This window comes from Polyodon spathula, chromosome 9, assembly GCF_017654505.1.
Source record: "Polyodon spathula isolate WHYD16114869_AA chromosome 9, ASM1765450v1, whole genome shotgun sequence".
In the NCBI taxonomy this organism is placed as follows: domain Eukaryota; kingdom Metazoa; phylum Chordata; class Actinopteri; order Acipenseriformes; family Polyodontidae; genus Polyodon; species Polyodon spathula.
Genome location: NC_054542.1, coordinates 37,154,192 through 37,171,735, shown reverse-complemented (window position 1 = coordinate 37,171,735; position 17,544 = coordinate 37,154,192). Strand labels below are relative to the sequence as shown.

Sequence of the window (17,544 nt, the reverse complement as noted above, 5' to 3'; positions counted from 1 at the left end):
AAGTCCTTAAACTGGAACAGTATGGAAATACTGTAAACGTCCAAGCTACCGGGAAGAGCGCGGGTGTTTATTTTGAAAGTGAATGTAGAGACTCATGGTGATATTCAGAGTGGAATCTTTTACTTTTAAAAAACTTTTTTTTTTTTTTAATGAATAAATAAATTGTCTTTGTAATGCCATTTCTACACAAAAGGTATAGTCATTACATTACACAATAGCAATTCAATAATATCAAATTCTCAGATTCTATTTTACTGTTGATTACTTCTGCAAATCTAGTCCCTTTACTGCCTAAGAAACTGCACCTTCTCTCTTTGATTTCCACTTTCCATTTCGCTCTATCTCTATGCTATCCTATTTATTAAATGGTTACTTCATAAATCTTTTTTTTTTTTTTTTTTTTTTTTAAATATTGAATTTCTTACCATGTAATATGACATGGTATTTGTTCTGTATGTTTTATATTGCAGTTTCTGATTGTATAATTGTTTTTCTTCTATTAAACTAAAAGCTGTGATAAAGTAAAATACTTCTAAAATACCATACAGAGAGATCACACCTATGCAACAGAGAGCATTAATCTTAAATATGAGTACTCCATTGTCTCTATTTTCTTCTTAAACTTTGCAGAATAAAATATACATTTAACACAGAAATAAAAATAAGGGTCACCAAATTAAAAAGAGATGTCTCTAAGGCAGCTTATTTACATAATATTTACACATATGTAAATATTGTTTAAAGAAATTAAATTGGCACCAGGAGACCTGAAACTATTGCACGCGCTGTACTTTTAATGCTACTGGTCATTCAAGTGTTGTAATACTGCACTGTAATAAGTTAGATATGGTAGAAACACAGCAGCCTACATGAGAATACAATATTCTGTAATTTCTGTTACCAGCGCGATGATGCTCTGGAGGAAAAACTGGACCAAATGAGTGTCCAAACAAAGGTTCTGGGGACACCGAGACCAGTGTTCCAAAAGTGGTCTGGTCACCTTAAATATAAATATGACTAGCCCAGGAGTCAGGCATTATTGTAAATTACTTCACCACAGACTTCTGAAGGAAATCCAAAAAGAAATGTGGAAAAGTTGAAACTAGAATTTGGTCAGTAACAACAAAATAGCTTGGAGGCTTCAGTGTATTGACTAGTTTTGTTTACTTAATTGTTATTGGTCATGCCAATTTCACAACTAAATTAAGTTAAAGACTGTCATTGCATCACCTTAAGCCTTGCAGTCATTCTTAATCAAGTTCTACCGATAAAACTGACTGCACAGTACATCATTGAGTGCAGGTTTTGGTGGCCTCTCTTTCTGCCTTAATAACTGTCTAACAGTCTTGGCATGAAGGTAATAAATTAATAAATGAATTGCAAAATCAAGGCCCAGAGAGACTTTACCGCACCACTCAGACTCTTTTCAAGATGTTTAGATCTTAAAACTCTTATTTCAGTCCTCAGGTGGTTTTCTTAAAGTTCTACATAGACATGACTATCCACCAGCCAGAAAGGTGAACAGCAGTCAGGTATAAAGACAAACATGTGATCTGCTTTGTCTTCTCTCATGCGTAGAGAGAAATGTCCAATCCTTACTTAATCTCCTTAATTTCTTCTATATTTGGCAAATGCTGTGCTCATGAAAGTGGAAGGACAGTGGCACAATGTTTCCAGTCCACCCCAGTCCTGACCTGAACACCTCCTGCCATTCAGTCCTGGGCCTAATAGTGTGGTGGTTTTGTGATGTCCACGGGATCAGGCTGCGATCACCAGTCAATTCACTGATCTGATCTGACTTTGAACTTACACCTCCAGCGAGACTAATGACTTAGCACACCATACCACCTAACCAGCATAAGATTGGTCCATTTTATGCAGGAAACATGTCAACTCCTGTACTTAATGTCGCTGAGTCCACTTGGTTATTCTCTGTTTTGTTCAGTGGAAGTCGTTCCTCGTTCCCTTCCTCTCCCGATTCATGTATTGCAACAGTACAACTTGACTGCTTGCCTGAAAGAGGAACATTTAATAAAACATATTTAAAAACAAGAGGGTATTAGCATTAAAGCACACAACAAAACACTGCAACAGTAAATACAGGGTTTATTATGAAACATACAGTGTAGACTTAAACAGGAATGTATTTTTACATAGGCAAGTTAACCAGATTATGAACTGTTTGTGAATGGCATGATGTTATTATTTGTTGTCTATGGTTGAAGAATTCTAATAATACTGAGATAGGATATTAAAAAAAAAAGATTATTTTATTGCATAACACAATGTACATTTATAAAAGCAGCTGGTGATAAGCACTGGCAGACATTGAGGCTGTAAAAGTTGTTGTTGATAAAAACCCTTTAAAGTGTATAAAATAACCTTTTATTATACTGAGTTTTAATTTCCCAAGTGTTTTGGAATTTAAAACCAAATACGTATATATATATATATATATATATATATATATATATATATATATATATATATATATATATATATATATATATATATATATAGATATTAAAATGTTTCATGAATAATAGAACTTGATTCAAGATTATTCGAAACACTCTTGAGTAAAAGCTCTGTGAATAGGGCCCACAATTAAATAGCTGTTTCAGAGAAAGGAAAGTGGATTATAGACTCACCTGAAATTGCATTTAACTGACTTGTATTTGGGTTTCCTAGATAAAAGAATCAGAAACAGCAGACTTCAGAATTTAAAAACACTTTTTAAATGCAATTATTAAGCAAAACATACTTCTTAATCATTCACCAACACTATAAACAAGTAGCCTTCCTATTACAGTCTGTGAACCAGATGTGTCACTTCGGAATTGATGTGCTGATAGGTCACTCTGTTACATGTGATTTATAATATTGTGAATTAAACACCCTACCTGTCACTTCACTTGAGGCTGCATTTTGTTGTTCATTTCTTTGGTTTCCTACAGGAAAAAAACAAAAAACTGAGGTTTTTTTTTTTTTTTTGTCAAACCCTCCTGCTTTCTTTGATTAGTAAAACATACATGTTCCCTCGTGTCATCTATAAATTATCTAAACCACAATTGTTTTCATATAGTAAATGTATATACTGTATGCTACTACTGTTGGTCCCGGAGTAATCACTTGCACCGGGAAGCATAGCTGTATTAATTAGATTTTACCCACATCTGCCTAACTGGTTAGTGTATATATATATATAATTATGTTTCCACTAGGTGGCGCTTGTGAATAGTGATTTCAATAAATAATAGTACATGACTTACTTTTGCTGTAAACCTTGATGCATCCCGCTATCACCAAAACAATTACGACTCCTGCTACACCAGCCAAAATGCTTCCTGGGAAGCCAGGAGGAACTGTGATTAGACCTGAAATAGGAACAGAGCTTCAGATAGAGTTTAAAATATAGTACTAATTTCAGTTTTGATATACTGTAATATTATTTGTATTCTATTTGCATTCTATCAACTTGAACAGTTTTGGTACTTTCATTATAAAAATTGTGCTGAAAAGCCAAGGTCAACTGCTGGCTCATTGGAGCCTACACCTGGGAAGTGAATTTGCTTGGGAATGTGGGAAAGCAGAAACAAAAGTTACCAGGATCCCCCCCCCCCTCCACATTCAAGTGACTTCTGTTGGTTAGGGGGTTGGTGTGACCAGGTCACACCAGTTCAGAGCAAGACCGTGGATCACCTGGGGGGAAAGACTGGGACATGGGAAATGGGAAAAGGAAGGAAAGATGGCCAGAAGGAAGGATAAATGAGGGAGATTTGAGTGAACACTGGAAGGGAGTATAGGGATACAAAGGTGTGGCGAGGGGTCCCTCTGAGAGGCGGCGCAGGTCACCCTCCAAGGTCCAGAAGTGAGCTTAGTTTAGCCCCGGAGGGAGAAAAGTTGCAGAGGTGGCATAGCATAGTGGAGTAGGATGGGACGAAGAAGGATTTGATAAGGAAATGAAGGTTGACAGAAAGTACATTGACAGGAATGATGGAGACTGAGAGGGAGTATAACCCTGAAACTCACTCAGAGGTTACAGTTCTACTGAGTCTATGTACAAATTCCAGCTACAAAAGTGCATGTGAAGCTTGCGTGGAAAAATTGAATTGAAAAAGAATACAGTGTGTGTTGTTTTTATCATGCAAATATTGTCTAAATGCTGATTCATACATTTCAAACATTCAATGAGATATAAAGAACCAGGTGACTATTCATATTACTGAGATTTTGTCTTTTTGCAGGTAGTACCCATGACTCACAGTCTAGTTGCAAAGTCAACAATAAGCTCATCTGGGGTTGAACAAAAAAGAATGATCTTGTTCAAAATACTTTACGTTCTTGTTCCTCGAGCTATACCTTTGTTTCGCTGCTGGGAAAATCCTTTGAAATATAAATATGAATTATGTTTGAAAGTGGAACTCACAGCCTTGTAAAGATGATGTTTTGTTCTCTCCTGTTTTCTTGTTCTCAATGGAGCAGCTGATGGTAAGCCCTTCAGTAAAGTTGACAGTCACCTGACTGTCAATAATGTAGAGCCCACTGTCAGGATCCTGTGTAAAGTTCGTCTGTCCCTGCAGATGCACAAGGGTTTCTCCATTCTGTATGCTCCAATGTACTTGAGGCTTTGGATATCCTCCATTTGAAATGCAACTTACATTTCTTTCTACTTGTTCCCCACTTTTCCAGCAAGGGCCTAGGTTTATTAATGGGTCTGTAAAACTTGCTAAAGGGAAAACAAAGACAAAACAAAACTGGGAGTTATTGTCAGCAAAATCAGGCATTCCTGGTAGCAAATCATATCATGGTTAGTAAACATGAAGTAAAAAGGAAAAAGACTGATTCACTGTTATATTAGTGAATTAGATTTTGCCTGCAGAGTTCGACAAAACTGAACATTTGAAGTTACCAGTAAACCATAAATGGTTTATGAGATACATAGACAAGTTCCCCTTAAGGGGATGCTTAATAAAACATAATCTGCATTTGAATTGACAACAGACCAGCAGACAATTTGCAGCTTTCTGAATTTCTGACTTAATCTTTCTCATTGTACACCAAATCATTATTAGCATTTTTTTTTCATAAAAGGGAAAAACAGTTGCTATTTTCACAACCAAGTCTAGCACCAAGAATGTAATTTTTATTTCTATGAATTAAGATAGATTTGGGAAATGTATGAAGTGGGCCAGTTCCAATTTGGCTCGATTAATCATACTTTGCGTTGTAATGCGTCAAATAATCGGGACAAATTGAAGAATCACCAACTTACTGAGGCCAGTATGTATTCTCCAAATCTAGACCTATTCTCGCATTCTTTAGCTTGCTTATATAATCTAGGCATATTTGGAGGTACCCTGTGTCTGTATGTCCCTCCTTCCACATGTCACGATAAGCTTTTATAATTTTTCAATTATGATTGAAATTGATCTTAACATTTCGTGAGTTCATATAAAAACACAAATCTTAATAGAATTCAACATGACCAGGTTTTCTTATCATAACCAGACTTCAAATCTTACCTGTGACTTCCAGTTTAATAATGCATGGGTTTGACATGGAGCCTCCGGCGTTATTAAAGTAGCAGATATAAATATTGGCATCTGTGTGTCTAACTGGGGCTATCTGTACAGAGAAATTCCCTTTTCCCAACTCATCTGGAAATATTCTTGTCCTGTTCTTATATGCTTCGCCCAGATGCTGCAACTCTTCTTTTCCCTTACTGAACTCATGGACCACGTCATCATCGTCAGTCTGCCAGTATATCATCACATTTTCCTGTCTTTCTTTCTGAACTGCCGTATGGTTGCAAGGAAGAGTCACTGTTTTTCCAATTTCCCCCCGGATTACGGTGTCCCACGAGTTTCCTTGGCATACTGTAACTAAGAAGAAAGAAAATAATAGGAAAATCATATTCGTTTGTTTGTTTGTTTGATTGTTCCCCTCAAAATTAAATTTCTGGTCGGGATAAGTTTAGATGTGTCATTGAGACACTTTATCTCTGTGGTTGGCTTGCAAAATGATTTAGCAACACAGTGGAATCTATTCTAATGTCACTCTTCAACTCTACATAAATTATACCCAAGGGTGTTTTAATGACCACATTATTGACATTTCTACATACAATAAAAACGTGATTAAAACAGGTTTATATGTTTGATGGCTCCATTATTAGGATCAGTTACCGTTTTGATCATCATTTGATATGTTAATTAATATTAAAAATGCATCATTTGAAAACAAAAGATTTTACAAGCACTGTGGAACACGAAAAGTAGGGTTGTGCCAGATTTGGATTTGTAGGGCAAACTAGAAGGGGAGGTGGTCATAGCAACAGTACATTTCTGACCAACAGAATACATTAGTACACAACTTCTGTTTTGTTTTTTGTTTTTTTGTTTTTTTCACTGCTGCAAAATCGTAACAAAATTCCATTGTTTTCAAACAAGTACAAAGGCAAATTCTCAGAAGGGAATGAAACAATTTAACAGTAAAAACCCAGCAAAAAAAAAAAAAAAAAAAAAAAAACTACTCAATAATTAAAAAAAAAAAAAACTGTAATGTAACACCAAAATTCTGGAAAGTAGATTGGTTTTTGCATCTATTATTTTGGGGGGGTTTCCCAGCATGTTTTATGTAAATTGCCCGTGTTAGTCACCAGTCCAGTAAATGTTTGTTTTCAAAATGAGAGTACATGGGAAAAAAAAGCCCTGTTACCTAAATTTACACACTTTCAGTTCACATTGAAAACAAATATTGCAAGTGACTTAGATGTATCAAATCAACTAAGAAGGACTGTAAGGTTGTGGTCTACTGTAAACTTTCATTCATGAAGCTAATGGCATTAAACCACGCAACACCAGTACATTCAAGATGACCATCAGTAACATGGAAAAGTATATAATCATGGCCTACATACACTGTATTTAAAGGTAGAAAAGGAAGTTTGGCAGACATACAGACAGAATAGATCTCCATACTGATATATTCAATAATTTGTGCAAAAGAAGTTCCATCACAATTGGCCATTTTGCTGCTTGGACTAAAATAGAGCAGCAAAAAAAAAAAATCCAAAATTAACAGGCAGGCATAATAGTGGACGAAAGACCTTACTGCAAACCACTTTTAAAGAAAAAAGTCTAAAATTTGCCAAGAAATATGAACAGTAATCTTAAACAAAATTCTCAGATTCAATAAGACTAAAATATAAATGTTCTCCAAAAATGGACCACAGTATGTTTGGAGAACAATAGGGAACACTTTCAATGAAGAAATCCTTGTACCTACAGTTAAACAAGGATGTGGTTCAATCATGATATGAGGGTTATTTTAGCAGTTCAGGGACTGGAGACATTTATGTGATTGAAGATTGAATGGATACAGCTGTGTATCGAAACACTGATACCATCTGCTCGTAGGCTGATTGGCAGCCAGTTTATCTTCCAACACGACAACGAACCAGAGCTTACATTTAAGTCAAGTCTGGATTTTTTGAAAAAAACAAAGACAAATGTTCCAATAGAAATGCTTTGGATCTGAAAAAAGCTGTAGCCAAGTATTGTGCATCCAGGAAATATGCAAGACAGAGTGAGCCCAGACTGCATCACCAAGATGTAACTTACTGGCTAAGAATTATCATAAACGTCTGAAAGCCGTAATAAAAACCAAAGGCGGACACACAAAATACTAAAGCAGCTGTGCCAATGTGTCATGAGCAAATACTGTAATGAAGTCAGATGGTTAAATTACTACAAGCTGTCGATTTTGCTTTTGTTTTATTAAAAAGTGGTTCAAGTTTAACAAATGCTTGTCCTTAATCTGTTACTTTGTATAATGAGCGAAGGGTGCCAGGGAGCCAATACTTTTGTCTGCGACTGTATATATTTGACATTCCTGCATTTCTTGCAAACTTGGCATAGATAAACCTGGAGAATTCATGACTAGGACAGAAAGTTTGGGCTGTGAAAATCTGTGAAAGTGTGTGGTTTTTGCATATTGTCATTTTGCTATAACTTTCAAAGGGTTATTGTGGGAATACTAAATTCACAGTTTTCAATAAATGTAAATGTACATTTTTGTTATTTAGCCTATAAGGCTACAGTGACGAGGTACAACCCCCCCCCTTGGGTGTGTGTGTGTGTGTGTGTTATTTTGTATTTGTTGTATTACTATTTAAAATGTATGTTTTGTGTAAAAACACAATGTTTTGTTATTATTGTTTACAGCCCAGATGGTGTTAAAATGTCCCATTCAGATAAATTTGTGAGAATGTATTGATAAACTAGCTGTTGACCACGCATATGATAAACCCGCGTGAATGTGGTTGAGGGTTACATTAGGTAATTGATAGCCAGTTGACCCCTCGGCCACAATATAAAAGACCTGCAGCTTTGGCTGAACGTGGTGGGTTGCCCAGAGGAGGAAAGAGACAAGAACACATATTGAAAGGAAACAATTGCTACTCGTGCTGGCTTTAAATCTACACAATACTTGTTTGATTTAGTGTTCACTTTGTATGATGTTTAGTCTGTTTGGTTTGGCCAATGAGCTGTTTGTTTTGTAAAGTGTTTTGTTTTTGTTTAAATATATTATTTAATAAAGAAACAAGTGCATTTGCATCTCGCCCTATAGTACCTGCCTGTTGTGAAATTATATAGACCTGACTGCTAAATGACAGCATGATTAACAGATCTGGTTAAGACTTATACAGTATGGGTATTTATTGGTTGAAGGTGTAAAGGTACATTTCCCTAAAATAACTGCCCATGTTCTGTGATGTTAAATGTAGCTTTCACCCTGGAAATTGCACACTATTGTACCGTGAATTTGCATAGCTTTCCCAATGTACCAGCATTCATTATATAAAAGAAAAAAAATGTTTAAAAAATGTCAGTAGCATACTTCAGAGTCAGGTTCCTCGTGCTGTCTCCCCATAGCACCTTACATGACTATGACCCCATTGCTTTTTGTTGAAATTGAAACAATAAACATTAAAGAGGTTCACAACAGCTCATGCTTGTCTAATTCGAAGATGAAAGTTATTTTTAGCTATATGGCAGCTAACTAGAAATCTTAAAGTGATGTACATTCTTACACCTTACAAAGGTTGTTGTGATGTAGATTTGAGATGTTGACTACAAGTGACTAAGAACTAATTTGTGACTTTTGTAAAATTGTAACTTTAGCTGGGGAAATTCTGCTCCCTTTAATGTCAGTTTGTCAACAGCATTAATACTTTGTTATCTGCATTAAAATGGCTGGTTCTGGGCGTTGCACTGTTCCGTTCTTTGGAAGTTCACGAGTCAGCAGCAATCATTATATTATAAAGCAGGACTGGTAAAAACAGAACAAAAAATCTTGTGAGCAGGAATTTCCGAATGCATAAATCAAAAATATTTTCCACGTCAACGTTCCTTTTTGTTTTCTTTGTTTCCTGATGTCACACCATTTTTTTAACTCCTCCCAGTAGGGCCTGTGGGTTCTGTATTTGAGGCTCAAATGTACAAATTGGCTTTTTAATTTTTCATTGATATGAATTTTTCCTTTCTGTAAACTGGTTTAAGATACAGAACTTGTATCAAATCAGGTCATTTAAAGTTCACAGTGTGTTTATGGGGGTGATAACATTAAAAACTGAAGCACCACTAAAACTTGGACTTCCTGTTTTAAAATTAATTTTTAATTATTCTTTATTGGTTTTAGCCTACGACACTTTTGTGGACAAATCATGAGATACCGACTTTCTATAATCTCTTTGATATTCAATGCAGACAACAAAGAATGACCACAACATTGTAAACGTTCCCTCAATGTATATTTTCAGCCAGCCTTAAACCAGAAAACAATATAACATGTCACTGCAAACTATTAATAATTGGTACTGCATTAAAACACCAGTGTACACCTCAGCAAACTGTGCACTCTGCTCTCAATGGGATTTTGCAGCCTAACACTAAAACTGTCTAATTGTGGCTACTGAAAACATTTTTATATTTGTAAACGTGTGGTAACACAGCCATCCAATAAACATTTTTACATCATCCCATTGTTTATCAAAATGTTAATACAAATCAAATGTGGGTGGGCCTGAAAAGAAAATTGTAAAAAAAGCACGTGCGATTCGTTCTAAACACATTTTCCAGGTTTTGGCCCCAGCCACTGGCAATGCTACATCGGTTGACGAATGAGACAATAGCCATTTGACTGACAAATGATCTGGTAATCAGGGTGCCTAATACGCTTGCTGTTTACGATTTAAATCTAGTTTAAAAGTGAGTTCCCTGCCTGAACCAACTCTTTGCTGAATTTTCACAGACCCTGATTACCCTTAATCTTAGATACTGTACCTAATATTAACATATATTGCCTTCAGTACAATTTAGATAAGATTAGCATTCGTTCACCTTTTTTTCGTACATTCCTTTAAAAAAGGGGCAACTCGCTCTTAAGTGAACATGGCAAAATGCTGCTTATACAACTTCCTGTTTCACTCCCTAGCCCATGCAAAATAAGGAACAAGTTTTCTGTGCTGACTTTGTTGTACCACTATGTAGTGTTGTCTGTATAGTCTGTCACTTTGCATTTATTTACTGATGGGAAGTTATTAATAGTGTTGCTCTGCATCACAAAACTAGTATATAGCAGTCAGCATTGTTGTTTCAAGCACTTAGATACAATTTCAGGAACAGAAAACAACACAAGCATCTTTAAAAAAAAGTGTAATAGGAAGGTGAAAGATATTTTAGCAGTGGGGAATTCTTCACAAAAACATAACAGTGGTAACCTTTGTTTCTGTCAGTCAGTCAGTCATTCCAAGTGCTATTTTTATGTGGATACTGAAACTGGGACCAATTCATACAACATAATTCCCCAGAGGAATTCCCAAAACAATGTGTAATTTCCTAGGAGTTCACTGTTTTAAAAATTAACAAGAGCACAGCTGTACAACTTAAACACAATTGTTAGTTTTTAAATGATAGTAATGTCATCTATGTTATAGGATTAAAAAAAAAAACAAAAGGTGTTTTTTTTTACTGTTGTAAAAGCAGCCACTGAACTTTTATGTTTTGTTTAAAAATAGATCCCAACAATCACAAAGAATCAAAAACAATAAAGACTTGTAACATAGTTACTTTATGATAATAGCAGGGAAAACCCCACTATGTAGTCTAACTATGAAACTGGAACTAAATGAATAAGAATCACTCCTACGTAGATATTATTACTAACTATAGTCATTTTCAAACTAACGATTGTTATGTGGCTGTTTACACAACCTTAATAAGTAGTTTTACTGGAACTGGTAAACAAATCTAAAATATGCAGTTTGGTGTTATCTTGCTTACTGTAATAAATCCTTACAGCAAGCAGTTGTGAACGTACTAAACATTGCTATTGTCCTGGTTACAACTCTGTAAGTGTTTTCTGATTGGTTGGATTCACTTACTGTGGAATGAATTAGCCTGCATTTAAGATATGGGGCTGTGAGGACAGAACAAAATCACTTTCTTGTGAAACAACAGATAAGTTGTGCTTCACTTGCATGATTTAGGGGGTATTGGGATATATATATATCCTGCCTTCATTTTTTTCTTTCAACTGAAATTTAGTACATTGAACATTTCAGTTAAAGTCCATGTAACTATTCATAATGTATTCTAAACATGACCTTTACAGTACGGTGCATTGGTTTCTAATATGACTTCATGAAATACTTATTTTATTACATAAAGACAGTACTTACTGTCTTTATAAATATAATTTGTTTTGTCAGTTACTTCTACACAAGTAAAAATCATAAGTCATCCATGACCTCAAACACTAAACTATAAATTATGAGGTAAAACTATAATAAACTGAATTAGACAAAGACAGGCCTTCTGCAGTGTAAATGGTCGTGTGGCTATTACACTGTAGAAGCATTTTATAGCTGCGCCTGTTTTAATAAAGAGACAATATACAAAGGAGGAGTATATAATAAGGTTGTAATGAGTATGAGCGGGTTAACCTCGGCGTCACACTATCAGTTTCCCACATTTCCTACACATTCCCACTGACAGCTTAAATAACTTTTTAAAACTTTCTTTTCATTTTACCAGCTTAACTTTCCTGCTTGTGCCTGTTTGCTCCTCTTCTCTTCCACAGCCACTTAAGAAACAATTTCCCTTACTCATTGCAGTTCCCCACTATTTGAGTTAAAGTGTTGTACTGTACAGAAACATTCAAATAACAACCATGCAACTACACTGCATGTTCTTTGGTTTTTATACAACATTTCTGACATATGAATTATCAGCATGATTGGGACAAAAACGAAAAGCTTTCTGTGAATTCTACAACTAGATGTTTCAGTCCCAGTCTTTGCTACTGTTATGTTGCAATAATGAGGTTCAATCCTTACCTGCCGACAGGAACAGCAAAAACAAGCATTTCCGGCAGCCCCTGTCCTTGGAAGCAAACGTCCCTGCCATTGATAGTCTAAAATGAAATACAGACTGTGATTAGCCTAAATAAAGTATGGAGGAGTGCTGCAGACCTTCCAGTAAGTTACAGCATGTGAAACTGTGCTGCCCATTACCTTTAGTCATTTTCACCAAAATATGTCATGCACTTTACAGCTTGTGGTGTTAGTTTAGGGCACTTGGTAAATTCCCTATGTCCGAAATGGGTTTACAAATTTTCACATAACTTTGTATAACTTCTTGTTATCTAGACACATGCTGGCAACAGTATAACATTTTATGTATGTTGTTTTCATTTTAACCAGAATACACATATTCTTGTTATATTTGATCTTTATAATCATTTATCTATTTTTGTTTCTTTATTGTGTATATATATATATATATATATATATATATATATATATATATATATAATATATAATATATATATATATATATATATATAAAATTTATGTACTGAAAAACTCACCCATACATGACTTTCAAAGTTTCTAGGAAAGCAGCAGTCCTGTTATGTTGGTGTTGCTTGTCCTGTAGTCCTTACACTGAAGCAATGAAAAAGGTTTCACGGGGATTTCTATAGAGAAAAACCCTTCTCCTTCTCCTGTTTTGTGTACTTTGGCCTTTCCATCCAAAACCACTGTTTATACACGCAAGCTAGAAAACCAAAATCAGAAAAAAGGGAAGCATCATTATTTTTTCTTAAAGGTGTTGCCGTCATTTACTAGAAACAAAAATAGTTGTTTCATACACATTACGTACTGCATCTCTTTTTTCTAACCTCATGTCCAGTCCGTGAGTGAACAGGATGGGAGGGTATATCATTGGGACTAATTCATACTTATACTGTATCAGCTTGGCCTAATGCAGATGTAGGCAACCTGTTCCTTAATTATATTAGCTCTGCAAAAGATACAATAAATAATTGGTTGCAAAAATCTTGCCATTGAATGGAATTGAAGAGTAAAGGTTGCCTAGCCTTGGGCAATTTAAAAACTATGCTACTACTCTGTTGAACTTCAGCGCTCATTTTCAGCATAACAACTTCGTTTTTGATTTTGAATACCAAATATTCAATTTTCAACTCTTCATTGCCTTCTTGTCGTATTACCTACACACTGTTGATATGCATCACGGTCATCAGCTTTATTATCATCCTGACAGCTCTAATTATGAATTTCAAAAATACTTGCTTACCTATCATCTGCCACAGATGTAACTACAGACAAAAAGTGCATACGCATAGTAATGAGCTGGCACTTTAAAAACCTAGGGCCCTGGTTTTTCCACTGGAGTGGACAATCTGTCTGCAATTTTGCCTATAGTGGAAAATATAGTTCCAGATCTTAACCAAGTTTCATTGCATTTACATAAAAGTTTTTCTAGCCACATGCGACATTTAAACAACACTCCAGTTTTTAACAAAAACAAAGCTCATGACACTTGGAGTGCTATCCAGTCATATAGGTAACTGGGGTGTGTGTGTCTGTCCAAGTGATTGACATGTAATAGGAGAGCACATTGAATCTCTTTGGGGGGGGGGGGGGGGGGGGGGGGGTGTTGACATGTTTATATTATTTTATAAATATTATTCATAGTCCATCGAGTAAAATAGCAACACATAGTGGCAAGGATATTTAAAAAAAAAAAAAGAATAGGATAAAAATAGACCAGTTCAACATCTTCGGGGTTCACACTGAATCCTATAGTACATTTTATACTGCCTACAAAACAAGCCCAGTGCCAATACTTCACAATGAACACAAGAGGGCATCAGACTTGCAGTGCAGTTTGAAAAGATTTCCCAACCCCCCCCCCCCCCACTACAAAATGTACTATGAAACACGCAAATTATCCTATGCTGTTTAAAAAAAAGTTCCCTGCCATGTGGATGTGTAATGTTTTCACTGGAAGCTTTTCTTTTATTACATTATTTAAATATGTGTTCTTGTACTATATAATGTCAGTTCAAATAATAAAACCAACCTGTTCTAAATAGAATAGGAAATTCTATAACATTACATGATAACACCATTTAGTTCTGACTTCACAATATGCTTGTGTGATTTTGGATTCCCCTTCCAGAAACAAATTCTAAAGTTGGTGTTATTCAATGTCTTCTGTGGGAACATATTTCTGTTTAGGTTTTAGATTGTTTGGCATTCTATCTAAGTTAAATTAAAACCATAATGACCTCTTTGCGAAACGCTTCAAGCATTTTTTTTTTTTGGGGGGGGGGGGGGGGTCCTATCTAGCAGCACAAGATATAGACTGAGATTTTAAAATGTTGCTTAACTATTATTATTATTATTATTATTATTATTATTATTATTATTATTATATTATTATTATTTTACACGTGAATAGATTATATGCACGCCTTAATCAATCATTTCAATATACACATTTCCTGCTTTAAAGGCCTGATTGTCAAAGCCTGGTAACTTAAATAAATTAATAAATCTTTGATAATAAAAAAAAAATACTTAGGTGTAAATGTACTCAATAAGTTTTGATTAACGGTTTTCAACTATCCACAAAACACAAGACACAGTTACAGTGCCTATAGAAAGTCTACACCCCCTTGAACTTTTTTCACATTTTGTTGTGTCAGTGCCTCAGAGTTTCATGCATTTAAATAAGGATTTTTTTTTTCCACTTATCTACACACTGTTAAGGGGAAAAAGTGTATTTATTGAGGAAAAAAAACATTATATATTAAAAATACAAAACTGAAAGATCATAATTGAGTTAATACTTGGTGGAAGCACCTTTGACAGCAATTACAGCTGTGAGTCTCTTGGGATAGGTCTCTACCAACTTTGCACACCTATACAATATTTGAACCATTCTTCTTTACAAAACTGTTCAAGCTCTGTCAAGTTCCTTGAGGAGCGCTGATGGACAGCAATCTTCAAGTAATGCCACAAATCTTTGATTGGATTTAGGTCAGGGCTCTGACTGGGCCACTCAAGGACATTTATTTTTTTTGTTCCTTAGTCACTCCAGTGTAGCTTTGGCTGTGTGCTTTGGGTTGTTGTCATGTTGAAAGGTGAACTCCCGTCCCAGTTTCAGCTTTCTTTCTTAGTTTCTTGAGACCACAAAACTTTCTGCCACATGGCTATAGAATCTCCCGAGTGGTTTTTTGCATACTTCAAACGGGATTCAAGGTGGGCTTTCTTGAGTAATGGCGTCCTTCTTGCCATCCTACCATACAGGCCAGATTTGTGGAGTGCTCAGGATATTGTTGTCACTGCACACTTTGACCAGTCTTAGCCATAAAAGCCTGTAGCTCTTGCAAAGTTGCCATTTGCCTCTTGGTAGCCTCTCTGATCAGTCTCCTTCTTGCTCGGTCATCCAGTTTGGAGGGACGGCCTGATCCAGGCAGTGTCTTGGTGGTACCGTACACCTTCCACTTCTTAATAATCGTTTTGACCGTGCTCCAAGGGATATTCAAGACCTTTTGATATTTGTTTTACCCATCCCCTGATCTGTGCCTTTCAACAACTTTGTCCTGGAGTTCTTTTGAAAGCACCTTGGTGCTCATGGATGAGTCTTTGCTTTGAAATGCACTACCCAACAGAGGGAACCTACAGGAACGGCTGAATTTATCCTGAAATCATGTGAATCACTACAATTTAACACAGGTGGAGGCCACTTAATTTGATGTGTGATTCTGAAGGCGACTGGTTACACCTGAGCTATTTTAGGATTACTATTACATGGGGGATGGACACTTATCCAACCAAGCTATTTCAGTTTTTATTTTTAATGAATTTTCTACAAATTTCTAGAATATTTTTTCATTTGGAAATTGTGGGGTAGAATGTGTAGATAAATGACAACTAAATGAAAAAAAAAAAAAAAAACTATTTTAATTCCAGGCTATAAGGCAACAAAAGGTGAACATTTTGAAAGGGGGTGTAGACTTTCTATAGGCATTGTATGTAGACACATATCCGCCCTAACCATTTATGATTGAACAGAGAACATCAGTTCAGAGATTGTAGATCCCACCAAAGTTTTCGTACACTGTGCTGTATGTACTCCGTGCGCTGCCATTGCTGGTAGTGTCACGTGAGCTGTGCAGTGTGTTGATATAGAGTATTAACCATAGGTAAGTGTGTGTAATAAGCTGGGGTTATGGGACATCATAGACCACGATAATATATATATATATATATATATATATATATATATATATATATATATATATATATATATATATATAGAGAGAGAGAGAGAGAGAGAGAGAGAGAGAGAGAGAGAGAGAGAGAGAGAGAGAGAGAGAGAGAGAGAGAGAGAGAGAGAGAGAGAGATTCCTTTCTGTACCTTGGTTTTCTTGTTCCTGAATAAAACTATCCACCTCAGCCTCACTGACTTCTAGAAATCTTTAGTCTGACATTTTGCTGTTTGTTTGGAATTCTGACATGTGACAACGTCACTTCCATAGCCTGTAATCGATTTACAGGACCTGACAGTGACGTCTCGGTTTTATTACACACTTACCTGGCAGTACTAACCTGCAGCAACATCTATGGGAGATAACAACTATAAACTATATAATATGTAAATAAATCCAGTTCGCCTGCGGGGCGTATCAACTTCAACCTCCGTCTCGATCGCCTGCTGTCATTCAGCAGCAAATATACCCACATGGCAGGCGGCTACCCTGTCAATTGTCGAGGGATTTAGGGGAGCTCCCTAATAAAAGCTGAATCTCAAAACAATAATTGTATGAATACAGTAAATGTTACATCTGTGTATAATAATATTTAAAACAAAATTAATGTATCCGACATTTTACATATCCGTCCTTACTCTGGTCCCACCAGGAATACCTCAATTTAATAATTAAAAAACAAATTATGACTTACTTATTGTATTTTGGCTTATGCGAAGTCTCCCGAGTCTTGACTTTCTGAAAAAGTTGTACATAAATATTTTTTATTTATTTTTGGCTGGTTTGAGATTCATCAAAAAGACAAGACTAACAACCGGCTCTGTCGCTGTAGGGTAAGCTCGCTTCATCCAACCGGGAGGTACAATGATTGGACTCTAAATTTTGCCAGATGCT

At 35.7% G+C, this 17,544-nt stretch overlaps 1 protein-coding gene across 1 annotated transcript; it reads right to left on the bottom strand.

Annotated features, from left to right (window-relative positions):
• Nucleotides 1-702: 702 nt before the first annotated feature.
• On the bottom strand, nucleotides 703-17,499 carry LOC121320787 (CD276 antigen-like). Its single transcript, XM_041259417.1, has 9 exons — nucleotides 17,345-17,499; nucleotides 12,937-13,124; nucleotides 12,404-12,480; nucleotides 5,526-5,885; nucleotides 4,430-4,729; nucleotides 3,273-3,377; nucleotides 2,904-2,951; nucleotides 2,652-2,687; nucleotides 703-2,013 (listed from the first exon to the last, which is right to left on the bottom strand). Exons 2-9 carry the CDS (start codon nucleotides 12,942-12,944, stop codon nucleotides 1,874-1,876), a joined length of 1,074 nt encoding a protein of 357 aa, XP_041115351.1. The 5' UTR covers nucleotides 12,945-13,124; nucleotides 17,345-17,499; the 3' UTR covers nucleotides 703-1,873.
• Between the last annotated feature and the right edge of the window lie 45 nt (nucleotides 17,500-17,544).